The sequence below is a fragment of the Scatophagus argus genome, chromosome 11 (genome assembly GCF_020382885.2).
Source record: "Scatophagus argus isolate fScaArg1 chromosome 11, fScaArg1.pri, whole genome shotgun sequence".
NCBI classification, from domain to species: Eukaryota; Metazoa; Chordata; class Actinopteri; family Scatophagidae; genus Scatophagus; species Scatophagus argus.
The window spans coordinates 5,671,330-5,692,632 of record NC_058503.1 but is presented as its reverse complement, the minus strand read 5'-3'; the positions used below and the strand labels follow the sequence as shown (position 1 = coordinate 5,692,632).

Here is a 21,303-nt window from a genome sequence, read left to right as displayed (position 1 = left end):
AAGAAAATAAGACTTCCTGTCAATGATATACAATGATATTTTCAAAATAAAAGCGTCACCTCTGAAACGCAAACATTACATCAACTTTCACATAACATGATTAGGTTTGGTGGTAATACAATGAAATATGGACATAGTTTATAACGTTTTAAAATGTCATGCAGCAGAATATCAAATGAACAATGTTATTAAATAGCAGCTCATTATTATTATAGATTTCTAGAAAGACACCCTTCCGTGAAACTTTTATTAGCTAGAGTTGGTGAGTTTAATATTAGAAGAGACACATTTAATGAGTTTTTATGCAAATATGTGTCTGTTGTGCTAGTCATTTTGTCTAATGTAAACCCAAACTAAACCTAAACCTAAACTCTAAGTCACAAAGTAACAGCTATGACAGTATCCCACTCAATGTATTATACATGGCACATGCAGTCGCTACGTTTAGGTGGTTTTAGGCTGAAGACAAACAACCTGAAATCTCTGACGTTAGTTCTCGTAACTTCACACATTTTACTGACGGACGATAATCAAGACTCTTCTGACAACAAAACATGACACTTCCGGTTGTGATTTTGTACTAAAATTCTTATGTTTTGTTTAATCCAAGCAAAGTGTTAACATGAAACAAAGACTTATATTATCTTTAAGGATATTTCAGGGTGTTGTGTTGATATCAACAGGTTAAACAATATGACACTGGTCCCATCGTCTGAAAACACCTCAAGTAACCCACTAAACACAACGGAAATTTTATTCCGGTTACAATTTGAGTGGACTTCAGAATAAAGGTATTTAACAAGCAAGGTAGGCGAAAGTAAGGTGTGAAAAATAGTACGTTTTTTATGATGTTTTTTAAGGTCAGGATGTTTGGACCAACTATAGTAGGAGAACAATAGAGAAACAACTACACTTGTAGCACATTTATAAACATTAAGAGAACAATAAGATGTCAAAATAATAATTAGGACATAATTGAGGTTAGTTTGTTATAGTTATGTACATGTATGTATTTTCATGGAGAAATTGTCAGAACCCTCACAACAAGTAAAGTCCATGCCTACAAAAAACAAAAACACTGTTTAACATCTCAAACAAGAATTGTGATTCAATTTTCAAACTTCTACGTTTGTAATTTATTTACAGAGACACTATCAGCAAAAAATACCTGCTTTATCAATCAAAAGGTGGAGCTATGGCGATATTGTATAATGATACATATATATATATATATATAATTTGATAGTTTTATAGGGATGTCAGTGGTAAAAGATTATATAAAATCTTAAACTTCAGTTTACCAGAATGTCAGTACAACTGCTGTATGATTTAGATCGCATTACTGCAGACACTTAAATAACTTTATTCTGAAAAAAGTGTCAGTGACAAACCGGAAAATGAACGCTGTGTCTGTGTGTGTGTGTGTGTGTGTGTCTCTGTGTGTGTGTCGCTATAGAGAACTCTGTCAAACAAGAAGCAATGGACCTTCCTCCTCTTTACTATCGTCTGCCACCGGATGGGTTCCTCTTATTTTTGCGGAAGTGATGATATTTTTCAAGGAGCTACATTATATAAATTGTATTGCACAATCGTATATATCTGACAGAGTGTCATGTGACATAAAGAGCGATTCTAACAGCTCGCATGACGGGTATCACTTCAAATAATTAACTGTGTGGTGAAATAGTTGATACATCTTATCTCGCATAACATGACAGAACTGATAGGAGACAACATCAGAAGTCTGCCCAGTAGTTCAATAAATATCACTCAATACATTTCTTTTTAGAACAAAGCAGTTTTAATGTATTGTTTTTAGCAAATGATGTAGCTTATTGCGCAAATGGGAAAGAAAGAAAAAGTATAGCCATCTTAGAGCTGCAGGGTGTGTGAGTGCATGCGCGCGCATGTCAGTCCCTTGCAGCTACTATTCAGCCAATCTGTCTTCCTTCAGAACGTTTTGCAGAAAAAAGGCTGTCTTTATTTGGTCGTCACATGAAGACAAACTGCTATAGTGTCAGCAGTTAGTGTCTGTGTATTCTTGGTACATTCTTAGGTTCATATATCACTTGCTTTGTTGTTTGATATTGTCCACCGCTGCCTTCAGTTTTGTGTCTATAGTCTTCATGGTTGTCTTTCACAGTAGCCCACGCCCGTGCATAGGATGAAGTAAATGTTGATTATGTAACCACCTCTAAAGGCAGACACAGACTCATTCCGAAATTTCATGTGCTAAAACAACTACAGTAATGTTAAAAAACAGCGCGTCCCGTCATATATTGCATTCTTTAGCACATAAAGCATGTACAGAATATTTTCCTCGCATTCCTGCCTCTCAGGCAAGTAAGCATGCGCATCAGACGCTCAGCTTTGGCCTAATTTGGATATGGTAATGAGGGGCTTCACACAACCAATTGTACGCGAGCATATGTACACGTGACGCTGAAGGACCGTTTGGGAGGCGGGGTCAAGCGCGGAGCTTAGGGTAAAACCAGTGGAGAAGACACAGCGCATTCAGTGTAGGGAGAAGCAGGGACTCACTATGAGGGGGAACTTTGTTACTATGAAACTTAGGAATATTTGCAAAATATTGTAAAAATTCTCAAAATCCCTCGTGAATCAATAACCTGCCCCCAGGGTTTAAGGTTTTTAGTTTAGTTTGCCCGGAAAGGGCTTCTACACTCACTATTCTGACACTTTTTTGAAAGAATGTGTGAGACAGACAGTTAGCCAGCTAGCTAGCTAGCTGAGAGGTGATACAGGCGGCAGGAGAACAAAAGATTTTTTTGCGTTTTGGCCGGTTGTACTGACACCAAGTCCATGCAGAACGTGTCATTACCATCACAATGCCCGTTTTACTTTTTCTGATAGACACGTCCGCTTCAATGAACCAGCGCACCCATCTGGGCACTACCTATCTGGACATAGCAAAAGGCGCTGTTGAGACTTTTATGAAGGTACTGTAACCACGGGACACATTCATATTGGGAGATCCCGAGCGGGATTGCGGTTCAGATCATCATTGTACTGTTGCAAGCTCGCCTGTCAAACCTGATCTCTCGATAACCGTAAATAATTCTCTACTATTTCCACAGCTCAGAGGGAGAGATCCGGCGAGCCGAGGGGACCGGTATATGTTGGTAAATTTTGAAGACGTTCCGTACGGGATAAAGGTAGAGTTTGTTTTCGGGTCATGTCCAGCTTTACATTGCGCAGATTGACTGTCCCTCCATCGCTCCACCACGTTGTGATCACTACATCAATTGTGTCGAGAAAATCTTCAGGAGGAGCTTTCATACCCCTTTTAAAACATGGCCGACATTTTGTTTCAATGTGAGCAGCAAGGAACTCTGGGTGTTATTTATACAGCGAGGTGATATCTGGGGGGAGGAGGAGGAGAAGGAGGGGGGAGAGGTGACAGACTAGCTTACTTTACTTGTTTAGACCAAATTGCCACTTCAGTCCCGGTGCACATTACGATTTGTAATTTATTATCTCAGGACGGTCGCACTAGGCTGGTAGATCAGATCAAGGTCCTGGCAGTAGTGCTGTCAAATTATTGCCTTGACAGACAGGAAGCGACACACACACACACACACACCCATACCCATATACATATGTGGGTGTGTGTGTGTTAAGATTCACCCAAACTTCCAAGTTAACTATTGACTTCTCTTGAAGTTGTCTGATGGCCACAACAATGGGGCAGTTATCTATCTTAATGTGTGTTATTAACCAAACATTTTGCTTTTGTTTTTGTTTTTCTGAAGGCTGGATGGAAAGAGAGCCATGCCACTTTCATGACAGAGCTGAGGAACCTCCAAGCAACCGGACTGACAACTATCGGCCAGTCCTTGAGGACCGCTTTTGATTTACTCAATCTCAATAGATTAGTGACTGGGATAGACAACTATGGACAGGTATGTAGCACTGAGGCAGAGAAGAAATCAGGTTTTAGACAGTGTTATGACAAGGTGCTATATGCCCTTACAGACCCTCTTTGACCCACTCCGCTACTTCCCTCCCCCTATCCCCAGTCCTCCAAGCATCAACCACCTGCATACTGTGACCCCACACACTCTCAGTCATGTGCTTATAACACAAACAGAACAGCAGCAAAGTAAAAAGACAGGAACAACTTTATTTTATCAGTCCTGTAACCTGTATCAATTTCACCAGTGATTGGGTGACTTTGTTACATGCCACCACTTTGTTTGAAATCAGATGTATCGAGATTAGGTGTTAATTAACTTCAAAACATTAAGCCACCTTAAAGTGTATGATGTATTTAAACTTTGGGTCTCTTACAGCCTTAGGAGGATAAATATTTAATGAAGGCTGTGCAGATATGCACATGAGTTGGTATTTTATTAGGCACACCTACCTCAAAGTAATATATTCTGATGCAATAGATTTTCTTTAACTCCTGCCTTCAGAAGACTTATAATGTTCAGTTTTCTTAGAACTGTTTTACAGAGGTGTTATTTCCACTTAATGGTCGAGTTAGAGGTGCTGTTGAACTGTACTGCGTTAACCTGAGAGGAGTTTCAAATACTTAGTCTACTCTCATTGACATGAATAGTGTTGGCAAAATATCTGAACCACCTCTCAGTAAGAGTCAAGCTTCTGAAATGAAAACAAAGGTGAATCACACCTCTCTAAAACAGGTTTCAATAAAAGCCTGACATTACAGCCTTCATTATGGTATGAAGTACTTCTGGGCAGTTGTTTCAAACTGCATAATCTATTGCTACGTAGAACCAAACAAACTAGTAATTGTTAACTAGTGTAATTTTTTGGTTGCCAGAGGTCCTTTGGACTTTCTACATTAATTTGAGTTTAAATTCAGTGGCCTTCTGTGCCTTGATTAACATAGTCCCAAGTCGTTTTTTTTTTTGTTGTTGTTGTTGTTTTTAAACACTTTTCTGAAACGTGCAATTGAGGCTGAGATTTGCACAGATTTGTTAAATTCTGCATGCAAGATTGTTTATTTTTCTGCTCAAGCCGACAGCAAACAGGGATTTATCCCACACGAAAGTTATTTAAATATTCAATACAGAAGATCAGGAATTTTCGGATATTCGAGAAGAAGGCTTTACAACATTAGACTGTAAGCTCACTGGTGTTATTTTCTCTGTTGCACAACTCCATTTTAATTTGTGAATTTGAAACAAGTCTCTCCTCTCAGCTGAACAGCTGACCTGAGTCACAGCTGGAAGCCTGCATTCACTTAAAATTAATTGGGATTGAATGTAGCAAACAGATATTTTCTGAACCCACAAAGTCTGTAACCAATTCAGTATTACTGGCCCAGTTCCAAATAGTGCTGTCTAATGACCTCACCAGTTCAAGTCTCTTTAGTCAAATTTCCAGTTTAGGGATGTAGTTGTTAAAACTAAAACTTTGCTAGAGAGGGCATGATTGATAGAAGTTGTGAGATTGTGTTTTACAGTTTTAGACTGCTACTTTCATATCAGCCTAATGACTTCTCTGCAACAGATGACAAAGTCTCCTTTGATCATCCTACTTACCGTGCGGCGCAACATCCTGATTTAGTCTCATTAGAAACAGCAAAAAGGAGCTCTCGGCTCACTGTCCTGTAAGATTTTCCTATCTTCTGTCCGCTGTCTGGAAACCAAAGGCAAATTTCTGCTGATATTATTAGTGTGAGCTTTAAAGTCCATGCCCAGTTACACTGCTGGGTGAGTCTGCACGCATGTCGTCGATATCTGGACATTTGTTTCCCAGTGTGGAGGTAAGTCATCAGGGTGAGAGCAATAGTGAACGATGAACTAGCATTTCCTGAATAACAAATGGAAGATCCCGGCTGTCCTGGGTAATACATATATACAGCATACATAATGCATGTCACACCCTCTCAGGGAGTTTGAATGTCAACTGTTAGCCATGCTCTAAGGCACGTGTCTGTGAACACCAACAGCACTTGCTGAGGCCAAGGTTACTGCGTCCTGCATTGGTCACTGGTGACCTCTAATGAGAGGTCATTTATGCCCTAACAACCAGTTCTCTGCACCTTTTCAGAACTGAACGAAAGCCTGCCTCAGAATAAATGGCACACTCCCAGCTATCCGCAGCCTGACTTTGACCTCATAATCTGTGTTGTAATTACTAGTGATGAGTATATTTGGCTTTTTATGTCCTTTTCAGAGGAAGTTTTATAATGACCATTGCTGAAGGGCAGCAACTGAACTGTTTACCGTAGCACTTTGTGACATCTTCACGTTGCTGCTTTTGTCTGCTTAGCAGTCCTAAACTGATTTCCAGGAACTACTCAGAAAACTCAAAAAAGCACCTTTGAGTAGCTGTCAGTGTTTGGCACCATAAGCACCTGACCTAAGCAATCAATTTATAAAACATTTTTTCAAATAATTTTCAGTCTATTAACTAATTGATTAATTGGCTAATTCTTTTAGTACTACACTGTCAGTTACTTTCTGTTGTATCTTATTTTGTTAGTGTTTTTGTTTCATTTAACTGAAGCTTAACCCGTTTTCTTGGTTTTGCAGGGGAAATAGTTTTGGATTCACATTGATAGTATTATTGAGACTGGGAAGCCCTGCATATACAGTCTTTTATCAGTACCCATAATCATTTGATTAAAGCAGAATATGAGGTGCATGTTTTTGTTGAACTAAATTATCTGATACATCTTCAGGTGCAGCTGTTTCCTTTTAGCAGCCAGAAGTGACAGAGGTTTCATCAGCACTCTGATGACTACACACACTTTTTGTCTGTGTTTTCTGGTGTTGGTTTGCATCAGCAGCTGCAAATCAAAGCCAAACCAAAGTGATGCAGCTTGTGCTCTTTTGGCTTTGTGTTTGAAGCTTCCTGGGTTATAACTCTATATCGCCCGCTTCTCTTTCCAATTAAATTCCTGAAGAAAAGTCTACTTTGATCGTTCATTCTCCTCTCTGCAAGTGCTCGATGTGTGAGACATTCAGTGGGGTGGAAAGCCAGAGAGGGAGAAGACAAAGGGGAGTAATGTTGTGAGGGAGTTAATATTGCCCTGGAGTGCTTCTCGCTAGAGTAACAAAGAGCCCTCCAGGTTGCCAGGCATCTGAGATGACTCTCCCCTGGGAGATGGAGAGGAGTGTGGAGGTACAGAGAGTGAGCCAGCGGGTAATCCTGACACTGATCTGTTTCATTAAGAGAGCAAAGAAAGAGAGGACAGGAAGGGATGAGAGTGAGGAAATGATATGACCGGTGATGTTTGGTTTTGAGTTAACATGTCAGCAGGAGTGATGAACAGGGCTCTAATGGATCTCCATCAGTCTGGCATTGTGTCAGCAGGCCAGAGATCCTGCTCTTTCAGATGGACTTGGCTGTAGCTGGCTATGACCTGTCTTTGAAGTTATTACAGACGATCGAGGCTGCAGTTGCTGTTTATTCCTTCATCAATTTATGTATTGATTATTTTCTCTATTAATCACTTGGGTCACTGACATGTCAGAAAATATTGAAACTGGCAAATTTCAAAGTCCAAGATGATGTCATCACACGATTTTGTTTGTCAATGTGGCAAAAGGCACTTTATCATAAGACAAAGGTCAGAAGCAAATCTTTGCATTGGACTTGCTGAAACTAATGAAAGTTTGACTCAAACAATGTTCAAGTGCTAGAAGCAAACTACCATGACCCCGATGACTGAGAACCTGCATAGACGACTCAAACAGTGAGCTGACTGTCAAAATACGTGGTGGTTTTTCTGCTTATCAGCTCCTCAGTTAATCAACTTATTGTTTCATCTTAGCAGTCATTACAGGAACACAGCCGACTGCTGCTCTGTGTTGTCATTATGGACTGATGGGATGTCCAAAATTCTCATTTTAGTAAATGGATTTGGTATTTGTTTACTTCCATTATGACCAACGCTTAATTTCGTAACAGAAATGAAAGCCACAGTTGTAATCATCACTTGTCTTGCAAGTTGTTAGCCTCTTCATCAACTCACTAGCATGTTAAGGAAGTGTTTGATCTGAAGAGATTTTTCGGTGAAGGCAACTAAAATTACAAGGTTGTCATGGATACCCACAGTAGAGTGGATCTTGGTGGCATCCTGCTCTGTTTATTTTGTGCTCTCGGTGAAAGCAGACAGATCTATCATTCAGCAGGAGCCACGGCCTACAGGTAGAGTCCAAACTGAGTGGGTTCATGTCCATTTATAATTGCACCTCTGTCAAAACAGGATGGCCTTTATGCAGCCCCTGTATGACTCTGCAGTGAGGTTGAGTGAGCTGACAGGACTCGGGCTGCGTTGAGGTTTTACACCATTCACTCATCAAGTTATTCTGTGGTCTGTGGAGATCCCACAAAGCTGATGCATAGTGGCAAACGCAGTGGAGTTTCATTTTATCTGTGTGGAGTGCTGGTGTCGTGAAATATTGTGGGGTCTAGCAGAAAAGAGGTTTCACATAGATCCTCAGGTAATGTACTCTGTGGAGGATTGAGTGAATATATACTGCAGATACTGGTCTCATATGTATAGCTTACGAAAGACTCTTCTCTTTTTAGTAATCCCTTGAGTTAAGTTTCTCTCTTTCACACACCCACTCACTTTAAATAGACCCCCTGTAAGTTATCTATATAATGATATGCTGTCTGTGCTCATTTATTCCTCAGACTTTCAAGGTCTATAAATACAGCTGCCAAATTCCAACATGAATTTTGCTCTTGGCTTTTATAAATGCCCTCAGCCCTTTATAGTTTGATGCAATCCTTCTGTCCACTCTTGTGGTTTACCTCCAGAATTAATTGTGAATTTCTGTTTTGTTTTTTTCTCTCTCTTTGCAGGGAAGGAATCCCTTTTTCCTCGAACCCGCCATCATAATCGCCATCAGTGATGGCAACAAGCTGACCAGCAGCGGCGGAGTCCAAGACGAGGTCAGCCTAAATGTCCAGTCTGAAGTCAGGGCCTCCTGCTTGGTTTGAGGCCAGCCTGGGAGCCTGTCTGATCACACAAGCATACAAACAATGTTCACTTTGGCACAGGCGCCATCACACTGTGCCCTGTTATCTGTCTCAATGCAGATAACAGCTGCTGGTACAATGGATTTTTAATAGTTGAGGTTAGAATCATCCCATGGCTACGTAAAGCAAAAAAGTCCAACCACACTGTCCATTCATAGCATCATATCTCACCTGTCTTAATATAAGAAACCACCAACTTGAATATAATTACACTAGAATATAGAAACAGTAACTTAAAGCTTTTGAACTGCATCATGGTAAAGGCTGTAAGAAACGCTATTTTTGTCATTGAGAAATATTGCCAGTTAGTTTCTCGATCAATCTTTTGATATATAAAATGTCAGAAAATACCCCTCACAACTTCTCAAAGCCCAAGATTGACACAGTCAGGTTCCTTGTTTTACATAATCAGCAGTGAAAAACCAACAGAGCTCAGTTGATTTTATAGTTGATTGTTCTGTCTCTGTTGTGACTCATCCTTAACCCATCAGTTATTGTAATGTTCATTAGACTAGAAAGGCTCATCATAACTTCAGAAGTTGTCATCCATGTTGAATGTCTGTTTGTGCTGCTTTTCACAGGGGTGAGATGCAGATCACTCTATTCAGCCATGTAGTTGTTTCTGTAGCTTGAGAGCAAAACTCGTGGAGGTCAGATGCACACAGATGAATCCATAATTTGCCGCTACAGTCTAATTTACGACTTCTGTTCTCAAACTGGGCACACATTACCAAGTGATGTTTGATGGGGAAGTTTGACTTTGATTGCAACTATGGAAATGTTCTTGTGCCCTTTTTCTTCGCTAAACATTGGAATATAAGTGTGCACTTTGTGAAGTCAAGTTAACCATCTTGTTAACTCATCGTAAAATACTTAATTCAAACTAGACTTAAGTAAGTAAACTAAGCAAAACCATCTTGGTTTGCTTTTCCACACTCACCTCTGGTTTGCTCAAAATAAATTCTCACTCTGTTCACTGAGTTAGATGTGAAAATAGTCTGGCGCTACACATAATTTTCACTGGTTGCTGATGCCTGACATTCTCACTCTCCTCTGTGATATTAAAAGCAGAGCTTCTTTGGTGTGTATACATCACCATAGAGTTCAGCTCTAAGCAGCACCCCGACAGCCCGTTTTTATGACCCGTTCATTTCATCATTAACACTCACTCCTCTTTTTTTCACCATCATCCAGCTCCATTTGCCCCTTACCACCCCACTGCCGGGTAGCGAGCTCACCAAGGAGCCTTTCCGCTGGGACCAGCGTCTGTTCGCTCTGGTGCTGCGCATCCCCGGCAGCGCTTCAGTCGAGCCCGAACCCCTCGGTGGCGTCCCACCAGATGATTCTCCAATCACCCCCATGTGTGAGGTCACCGGAGGTAGGCGCACTGAGTGCACGCTGGTGTTTGGTTAGTGTATGTGTGTTTGTGTGGTGTGTTGCATCAAGAGGAAGAGGATTTTACAAATAAAGGTCAGTTTACTCATCTTGAGGAGCTCTAGTCAGTCTGTGATGATAGTGAAGGTAGCTCTGGAGGATCTTTGTCGTCTGAGAAAATTCCTTGAGAGTTATCTTGAGTTATGCTTTAGACTTAAGAAATTTGACAGAAATTTGTGTGATTAACTGGGAATGGAGTTAGAAAAATGATTATACTAAAAGACGGGCATTAAAAGGTTTAATGAAAGATGCTACTGAGAATTGTAGGATCCATTTTGGTGCTTGTCCCAGAGGGTATCTCAGACTTTGATGCACAGATTTTTAACCATTTTTTCTTTAATCTGTCTTCAGCATGTCTCCAGACATTATGGAAGTGCTTTAGTAAATCACTTGAGTGTTTACTCTAAACAATGATGTCAGTAAAAAGCTAAAACCATTGTTAAATTAAGTTTTTAATTGCTTAGTGTCTCCTTACTTGGTCTTAAGTGCTGCAGTGGGTGATGGTTATATTATTTTGTTTCGTTTTGGTTTTTTGTTTTTATACCATAAATACAAATATTCTCAATCTACATAGGCTTGCACCACAAATTCATAAAACAGACCCAGAATGTAGCCCATACATTTTATACATTTTGAAATGATACACACGTAGTGTACATGATTACATTTGGAGTCTTCTGTTTGCGTAGCATGTGTACATTGGTAATAAAATTTGTCTATTGATAACCTGAAAGACATTCTTGCATTTAGCTGGCTAACATAAAACAATCACAGTTAAACAAGTATTCAGATTTTTTTTAACTGTACCTCAGAATGTGTGTGTTACTTGTTTCACAAAGAACCATAATGTATTTTATTTTGTGCAGCCAAGATTTGTTTGTAAATTGCTGTCACTATAACCTGATTATGGAAAAACATCATAGACATATTCCTCTTGGGACAGACATGAGCCTAATATCTGCAGCAGAGCCTGGCAGAACGTGCTGGGACAAGCTCAAAGTATTTATAACAGCAGATCAAAATAGCTATTTGTTAAATGCATTCCGTAGCTCAGCTGATGAATCATCTCATTACAAAGAAAGAGCATAGTAATGAGTGTCTGGGTTTTTTTTGAGGGAAGAAACAGAGTTATAGATAGTGATAGAGCTGGCTTTGACAGCTGTTTTTCACAGCACCGAGGGACAGCCCCGAGCTCTCTGTCTCAATATTCAGATTTACCTGTGTTTACAGGTCTGTACTGTCAGTACAAACATGATGAGCTCTGGTTTAAACCAAGTGTGCTGGAACTGTTTCAGAGTGGTTGAATGCTTTGCACTTCAGGTGTAGCTCAGTTAGAAAGCTTAGATTTTGCATCATGATCCAGGATTGGAACTGACTTATTCTCCAGATGCAGAATAAGCCAAACTGCATACCTGCCAGTTTTAAAGAACATGCACTTATAGGAGAAGACTTTTATCCCTCCTGTCTCCAGTCCTGATGCTGCCTGGTTGCAAGCGGCTGGTGGGACGAAAAACCTAGAATGATGCTGATGGCAGGTTAAGATTAACACAGAGAGAGAGAGAGAGAGCATAGCATACCACAGTTCTGTGCAGCAGTCAGTGGTGCTGAATGCAGAACATGACACAGCTCCATTGTCACTGACGGTCTACAGTACATGCTGCCTGTCCATTACTGCTGATGGCAGACCTGACACAAAGCCACAGCCTATTGAAATGAGCTGGTGAATGGGTGCATAACAAGGTCATTAGAGGTGAAGTTGGAGGCAATAAATGACCTGAAGGCTGAATTAGACCTATCGCCTGTAGCATTGTAAAACAGCATGTCTGATTCATGTGACCTTTGCTGCTTTGTGACTGATAATGTGATAAACTTAAACAGGGTCAGAGCTTTAGAGTTAACATTTCATGCAAAGGTACCTTCTTGAATGACCGTAACTTCTTGTAAGTGTAAAGGACTGAAATAAGCTCATAAAGATGAATACAGTGTTAAGAAGAGAGCACTTACAGTGGCACTGTGCCCACTGCAGTGTTTTATATTCCACTATGAATACTCTATGTTCAATTAGTATCTTGTGCTTTTAGGAGTACTTCTAACATGGATGAGAAATCCATGGTTGGCTTTTGGTTTTCAAAGCTGGTTTTAAGCAGGTAACCTTTGAGTTCTAAATCTTGCATCTTCTGTTTCAAGAAAAGCAGCAGGCAAAACATTCAAGCTGTTATTTCTCTAAATAATAGGACTGGATATTGGAACTGATCTTTTTCAGAAGAGCTCGATATGTTTGATTTTGGGTTGGTTTGATTCTCCTAAGGTTCGGATACACAAGATAAATACACACAAAAATGTTGAAGTGATTGTCAGAAATTATGCTTGAAACATAGAATTTTTAATTGGTCTAGTGTGTGGGATTTAGGTGCATTTATGAGCAGAAATGGAATATAACATATGTAATCAAACTTAGAATCTAGAATCATTCATATCTCGTTTAAAGCCATTGAACTCTATAGCACAGTGTATTTATTCACACATTCAGATCTCTCTCTCTCTCTCTCTCTGTATATATGTGTATATGTACATCTAACATGTGTCTATGTGTTGCAGGACGTTCCTACAGTGTATTCTCCCAGCGTATGTTGAATCAGTGTCTGGAGTCTCTGGTGCAGAAAATCCAGAGTGGAGTAGTGATAAACTTTGAGAAGACCGGCCCCGACCCTCCTCCTTTAGAGGGTAAGATACATGTTTGTTTAGAATTCATTTCTGATTTTTAAAATACCTTTCTATCTGTTGCTGCACTGCATTTGTGTGATTAGCGTAGATTCTGTTTGCTCTCTCCCACTCGCTCTTTTTTTAATCTTCTCCGTGCTCTTCTTTCACTGTTTAAACTCCCACCTTCGCATTTTAATTGCCTACACACTGTTACAGTTTATCGAAATCATTTTGTTGTCTTTTCATACCCCACAAACAGCTTCTTGTCTTGAACTGCTGATGGTTGTTTTCCTTTATGGTTGTGTCTGTACTGTATGCTTGTGTCCAGATGCTCCACCCGAGACACTGAAGTCTGGCATACAGCCTTGGCATTGCTGTCACAAGCTGATCTACGTACGACCCAACCCTAAAACCGGTGTGCCTATTGGTCATTGGCCCATCCCTGAGGCCTTTTGGCCGGACCAAAATTCTCCAACGCTCGTAAGAAACACTTGTAATAATCGTCTGAACTATAAGACATGGTTTGGCCATACACCTTTCACATTGTAATATCCTAGAAGGCCCAAATTGGTTCATATAGTGGACTTTGAGCTAAAGGTTTTCTCATGACCGAAAGCAACAACATATATGGAATTAAAGATTCAATAAGGGAAAAGCAATGGCATAAAAAGTTTTGTTTGTTTACATGTACACTGAACATAAATGATGGAACAAAGAAGGCAATAATGCTTACACTGGCAACATGTAGATTGCACGATATAACACAACAGAAGTGTGCATATGTTTTGATAATTTATGTTTCCTGTCTTTTAACAGTATTAACAGTATTAACCTCTCCCTGTGTGCTTCCCCCAGCCCCCGCGTTCAGCCCACCCCCATGTTCGTTTCTCCTGTCTGGACGCAGAGCCAATGGTGATAGACAAGGTGCCCTTTGACAAGTATGAGCTGGAGCCTTCGCCCCTCACCCAGTATATACTGGAGAGGAAGTCCCCGCACACCTGCTGGCAGGTACAGCACCATCGCACCGCACAACACAAAATAACAAACACGGAGTGAGTGGGAAACAACTTTAACACTAAAGCTGAACTCTGTAATGTTTTCAACCTTAATTTCATTGTGTCTGTGCTAAATGCAGCCTTAGATGTTCCATCATATATTGGTGTGTGTTGATGGAGACGTGTGATTTGAGAAATTAAGAACATGTGAGCCATTGACGCTGTGTCCAAAATGACATACTATGCTCTACTCAATAAGTTCACCGTCATCCAGCATACTTTTGTGTGAATAAACAGCAGCATGTGGGAATGTACTGCTCAGCGTGTACCGTGTCACTTCCTGAGAGCCTCCTTGCCAGCTGGAGATGTGTAACCCTGGCAACCCATGCAAATGATTCACTAATTTAAAAAAATGTGTAACGGCTAGAAACATGAAACGTACCCCACCTGCATGCTAGCCTGACTTATTTTTGTCTGCCCTCCACAATGCAGGCAGTTAAATACGTGAATGTAAATGTGTGTATGATATTAGAATACGAAATACACAGCTTTCGTAAGCAGTGCCCCACTTAGCCGTTCTGAATGTGTGAAAGAGGTTAGATGAGGTGAAAATGTTAGCTTGCCAAACACAGAGGGAGTGTTGAAAATGAAATTTCATATTTCTCAGCATTGGGTGTATGGGTTTCCCAGTGGTCTTTGTTTTAGTGGGATGACGTGGCTCAGGCTACAGGTGCCTGCAGGTCATGTGTTTTTGGTTGCTGGTTTAAGAGTTCTTGTGTCACCTCACATTCGTTGATTTTCTCTCTGTCCTTTAGGTGTTTGTATGTAACAGTGCCAAGTACAGTGACCTGGGCCAACCGTTTGGCTACCTGAAGGCCAGCACAGCTCTGAACTGTGTCAACCTGTTTGTGATGCCCTACAATTACCCCGTGCTTCTGCCACTTCTGGGTAAGACTGATGGATCTGTGTCACATTTGGCATTTTACCTCATTTTCACTGTTACTGCATGTGCTCCTGAGATGTCATCACTACTGGCATATGTGTATATGTGTCGAGCCCTAAATCTTTTTTTCTCACTTATTCCAGACGACTTGATCAAAGTGCACAAGTTCAAGCCTACCATCAAATGGCGGCAGTCCTTTGAGAACTACCTGAAGACCATGCCTCCCTATTACATCGGGGTTAGTGGATTTGGTGTCATTAATTGATTAAATTTTTTATTTTTTTACTTTTGATTTAGCATCTGAAGACCATAAATATGATTCCTTGATCCAAATGCTGTGCTCCTTTCACAGTCCCTGAGGAAAGCATTGAGAATCATGGGAGCTCCAAACCTGCTGGCCGACAACATGGAGTATGGCCTTAGCTACAGCGTGGTCTCCTACCTGAAGAAGCTCAGCCAACAGGTCAGAAGTTGCAACATTGTGTCTTGCTGCCTTTGGACACACATCACAGAAAATCTGTGTGTGCCTCTAAGTGTAATAATTATGCCGAGTATCTCTGAAAGAGTATTGTAATAGTCACTATTTACTCCTGTTTGAGTAACTTTTGATAAGACTGTGTAAGTTGTTAAGTAACTGAGATTTGGACTTGTTTGAGATTTGTTGTTGTTTTTTGTTTGTTTGTTTTACATGGCATTTCTTAACAATAACAAACAGCTGAGTCAAGTAACAAAAACTATGGATCAGATTTTTATTCTCAGTTACTTGGGCTTTAAATCATGAAACAACAATAAGGTCATTTTATACTTCTCAGTCTATAAGACTGCATTAAATGAGCATTTGAAAAATTTCTCTTAAACCTCTTTCACAAAAACAAAATAAATAAAGTAGAAAAAACCTTTTGTTGTGGGTACAGAAAAATGTATATTTATTTTCTTATTCATCCCCAGTACCAAGAAAGCATACCCAACCTTAATATGCATGTTATATATATTGTCTTGCACCTCAGATAAAAGAAATTTTAAAAAATTCTAATTTGTTTCCCTTCTCAGTCAAAAATCGAGTATGACCGCCTGATCGCCTTGATTGGTAAGAAGCCCCCTCCAGAGGCTGGCATCAAGGTGCGTTGGCGGGGGGGAGGTCTGTCTCTGGCCCAGCGCAGGGATTTCATCCAGCAGCTGCAGAGCCTCACAGGAGAGGCTCCGTCTCTTCCCATGGAGCTCAACCCCAAAGAGTTCCAGGGATTTCATCTGGCACTGCTCAACAAGGTAAAGTTGGATTATTATTAACATTACTTCACAACAAAAGCTTGCAGCTTAAGCTACAGCTTAAGTCATAATTTCACACATCAAAATTTTCTTTACTTAGCTACATTTATTTGAACAGTTGTGATTTTGATGTTCAGCTCTTCAAATCTCACGTTTACTCATTTATTCTCTGCTCGGACTTTCTCTTTCTTCTCTGTCTTGTGTCCGCACCAGGGCCTGAAGCCGCAGAGTTTCAGGAATCCCTATGACATCCCTCGCAGCCACCTGCTGGACCAGCTCACTCGTATGAGGAGAAACCTGCTTAAGACCAGTGTCTGTAATCTCAGAGGGCAGGACTCGGGTAAGTCACTGTGCAGGTCTGTTTCCCACGCCCACTGTTGGGTTTGGTCATAAGTCTTATTCTTCTAACTGCACCCAAAACTGATGTCAGGGTGAAACAGTCAAGTGCTGACTAAAGCTCAACAAAAGGAATGATTTTCAGTCGGTGTCAAGTGTCCCTTTGAAAGAGAAAATTCTAAAATACTCCCTCTATATTGGTCAATTTTCCTGTCTCACGTCCAGACCAGCTCCACAGCGTGCCAATAGCCCAGATGGGCAACTACCAAGACTTCCTCAAAGCTGCTCCTCAGCCTCTTCGAGATGCAGACCCTGAGCAGCCTAAACGTCTGCACACATTCGGCAACCCCTTCAAACTAGACAAGAAGGTAAGTCCCACTGACTCCCATCAACACTACATCCTCCTTAATGAGAAACATGTTCATTTACCATCTCCTTCACTCCTTCACACTCTATCAGGGCATGATGATCGACGAGGCGGATGAGTTTGTGACAGGCCCTCAGAACAAGGGGAAGAGACCAGGAGATAGCAACAACATGCCAGGCGGCGGGCCCAAGAGACGTCGCTGCATGTCGCCCCTGCTGCGTCTGGGCAGGGCCTACACCCCTCCAGTAACACCCCCTGCCAGCCCTCGACCAAGTGCAGGTGAGATTTGTACACATACTGTGTCACAATGAGGCATCTTATTAACTAAAATGATTAGCTGTTCAGTCCTCATGCTTGTAACTGTCTGTGACTTTGGAACTGAAGCCAGTTCTGCTGATGCAGTTCTTCTAAATCACTTGGGATTAGGCTCTTCATAGTGGTAACAGCAGGGACACAGCGCACCAGCCTGCACTGTAAAACCTTGCTCTATACGGTCCTGAAAGGTTCTCAGAAAAGCAAGTGTATTAAAAAAAATCCTTGTGTTTATATTTATATATCTCTGTACAAACAGGAATCTGAATTGCTTCACAGGCTTGCATGTTAGTGTGCACAACACAGACTGGGACACCACTCCCACTCCCTCAAAAAAACAGCTCTTTTTTAAATTTTTTAAAATTTAATTTTTTTATCTTTTTCTTAATTAGTCTGATGACACGAACACTTGCGAGTCATAAACACAAGAATCTTTCTGATTTCTTCTTACGTGATGTGAACACAGCAATAAATGACATTTTTAAATCTCTGGATCTGCAGACATGGACATGAGTGATGGAGCACCTGAACCAGACCTGATCATCAACCACCTGAATCAGAACCACTACTCCTCAGACAGGAGCTCGGACTCAGAAGCAGATCATCTCTCGGGGCCCGCCGACCACCAGGAGAACCACATGGCCTCGGACCCCCATGACCTCATTCACAGGGAAGAGGGGGAGAACGGGCGACATCAGGTGGGCGAGCTGCCGCCGGGCTGCGAGGGAGGAGCAGAGATGATGCTGTTGGAGGAGCAGCCTCAGCGCTACCTGTCACCTGCAGCTCTGAAGAAGCACATTCTCACTGAGACGACGAAGGTCAACAACGAGCTGAGGGCGCTCATCACCAAGGAGATCAGAAAACCTGGAAGACGTATGTTGCTAAACATAGTCCTCATTGGGGGCGTGTTCTTCGATACTGGTGTGGATGTAGATTTTGGTATTAATGCCAAAGCGTTTTTGATACCTTAGTCAAAATACAAACATGTTTTTGCGCAAAAGAAAGAACGTTTCTGATACTCCGTGCCCATGGACCTACAACATATTGAGCTTTAACACAGTCGTATTTACATATAGTTAGAGCAACATTTGAGCCTCAAAAATTACAAGGTGCACTGTGTTTTTCAGTTCCCAAACAAAAGATGATAAAAACTATTCCATCCTCTGTCAAAGTGTTTCTGTCCTATCTTGCCTGAGGAAACCACATAAATGCAGGCTTTTTCATGGCGGTCAAGCTTTGTTTTGACCTCAAAGTTGTTTTCCTCAACAATTACGCATTACAAAAACAGTGAGCTGTGGACTGAATTTGGTCCAAATCAGTGAGGTGGTCCACATAATAAATCATTGTGATGCTTCATTGCAATTTTTTTGCAAAGTATTATTATTTTTATTTTTCTGTGTGACAGCTAATGTCATATATTAGTTTATGCACATACAAAACTTGACAAAATGTGAGCAATAGCAAATAAAAGGATAAATGAAATAATCCTCTGAGGAAAGACACTGAGGCAGCATGCTTTCAGGTGGAAAATCTTTGTGATGAAGTCGCTGTTTCTGTGTCATATTCTCAAAACCTTATTTTTGGTGTGTCTTTGCTGAAATGTCTTGTTAATTATCAGGCAACAACTGCACCAATGTCAGAGTATCTCCAAGAAACTGATACCAACTGTGTTCTAAACTTAAAACTTAATCAGAATAATTTAAAAGATGAAATCCAATAATGGCAAATATTTATCTTCTGTTAGCATTCTACTGTATGTATTGAGAACTGGTTTAGGGACACAAACATAGCAATAAACAAGTCATCAATCCTCAATCACTTCCTCTTCCTGTTTCAGACTACGAGAAGATCTTCCTCCTCTTGAAGCAGATCCAGGGCACTCTGGACACCCGACTCATCTTCCTCCAAAACATCATCAAAGAGGCGGCCAGGTACGGAGTTCAGCCTTCTTTGATGTCACGCTGCTGTCTTACATGAGCTGTCAACAGAAGAAACAAATCACATGTTTCAATTTCAGATCTTGTATCCCTCAGCTGTCTTGAAATCGTTCACATCTTTCTTAAAATAACAAGCAGTTCTATATCCAAGGCTAGCATCAGCATCCCTTTTTTATTAATACAGAAAATAAAAACACTAACATTTTCTTTTATCGTTTGTTCAATGTAAAGGTTCAAGAAGCGTGTTCTCATCGAGCAGCTGGAGAACTTCCTCGAAGAGATCCACAGCAGATCCAATAACATGAACCACGTGGACACACTCTGAGACCGGCTCATTCCCCAACTGAACTTACAGATAACGAATGCACAACCCTCCACATCCTTCTGAAAAGCCCTTCCTGTACCGGGGCCCCTCCTGCGGAGACGAGATTGCATCCAGCCCTTGAACGTTCACCTCCTCAGTGGCCGCTCTTCATTTTCTCAGCACTGTGGATGGTCTTGTTGTTTTGCACACGGCGCGTGCATTTTCCAGAAATCCAAAAGAGAGAGGACGGAAGCATTTTATCATTGCTATGAGTTTGCAAACACAATAAGGTCTTTGGCCTGTAGAACACTTGAGCACAGTTATTTTTTGATCTGTGAACCCGTCCTGAGGCAGTCCTGTGGAGGACTTTTTCTGGAGAGGAACTGATTGCAGCCTGCACCTGGATGTTGTGTTCAGTCATGTTTTGAATGTGATGATGTGATGGACCAGCAATGTAGAAGAATGCCAGGTCCTGTGTGTGTGTGCGTGCGTGTGTGTGTGTGTGTGTGTGCACGTGTGGCTGTGGCTGCGGCTGCGTGCGCGTTTTCAGCCAACTCAGGGTCAAACGGGATACAGCAGAGATGCTCATGAAATTCTGCCCTCATGCCCTTTCATTCACTTTTCTTTCTGTCTTATTAAGTTTTCTTCTTTTTTTGGCATTTTGTCATGTGGGAGGATGAGAGTCAGATGTTTTGTTGCAACTGAAATTTACTTTCTGCACTCCAATAAGTGAAGCACTCCACTGCTGTGCTCTTAAAATGGACCTGGCTTGAGTATTGAATTTGTCAACTTGTGGTTCAATTTGAATCTTGAATCTGTCTACTCGTGGTTTACCTCCAAGAATGACAATTAATATTATTGAGTAGTAACTTAAGAATGAATCATTTTTGTTCTCCCTGGGGAGAACAAAACTGATCCACAGTTTTCATTATACCTGAAGATAAAACTTAAAAAGTCTGTGTCTTGTGCAATGCAGGTTTTCAGAGAGAGCAACACAAAATGAAATCATTCTGAATGATGCAGCATCATTGGATACAAATGTTGAAATACAGGGACAAAAAGCTCAGGAACTAACACTAATGCATCATATTCAGCAATAACATTGGAGATACTTTAACACCCCCCTCCATTTTAATCTTCATTTTAGCCTGAAACAGCTGATATGCAACACTGACGTGTTGATGAACTGAGGGTTCGGATGCCAGCTTGTCTCAACGTGCTGGTTGCTGCCAAATAACTTAACCCGCCCCTTAAACTCCTTGCTGCCATGAATCTCAAACCAACTCCTTGTCACTTAACCGTGAATGCACTTGTGTAAATTTGAGAATGTTTATTTAATGTAATTTAAAAGAAACAAATCACCTTTGTTGCAGAATTTTGTTTTCCAGCAATCTTATTTTTGTCAGGCCTGTTCAATTTTCTCAAATGTACACAAATAATCTGAATTAAGGTCTATAGGTCAAGAGTTGATTTCTGATTCAGAGGGCAACCCTCTTCTGTTCCCTCCCTCCTTGGACAGGGACCAAAATCTGCCATACTTACCTTTGTTTGTGAAGAGGCCGCTACCAAAAGAGTATTTTGAATACACTGTAAAGATGTAAATAACCCTAGAGTACTATTTAAAGACATTGTTCAGTGGAAAACGGCCTTTTTGTAAGTATTTCATGAATAAAGTTTCTATTTTACACTGTGAAGGGCCATGTAAATAAAGTGTTGTG

General features: G+C 40.9%; 1 protein-coding gene across 1 annotated transcript; it reads left to right on the top strand.

Moving 5' to 3' along the window:
* Positions 1-2,501: 2,501 nt before the first annotated feature.
* ints6 (integrator complex subunit 6) lies at positions 2,502-21,303 on the top strand. The gene is made up of 18 exons (XM_046404230.1): positions 2,502-2,957; positions 3,096-3,173; positions 3,771-3,920; positions 8,812-8,901; positions 10,183-10,366; positions 13,021-13,146; positions 13,454-13,605; positions 13,981-14,133; positions 14,936-15,068; positions 15,207-15,301; positions 15,416-15,526; positions 16,114-16,329; positions 16,543-16,669; positions 16,891-17,033; positions 17,125-17,311; positions 17,846-18,217; positions 19,182-19,275; positions 19,513-21,303. Exons 1-18 carry the CDS (start codon positions 2,847-2,849, stop codon positions 19,604-19,606), a joined length of 2,616 nt encoding a protein of 871 aa, XP_046260186.1. The 5' UTR covers positions 2,502-2,846; the 3' UTR covers positions 19,607-21,303.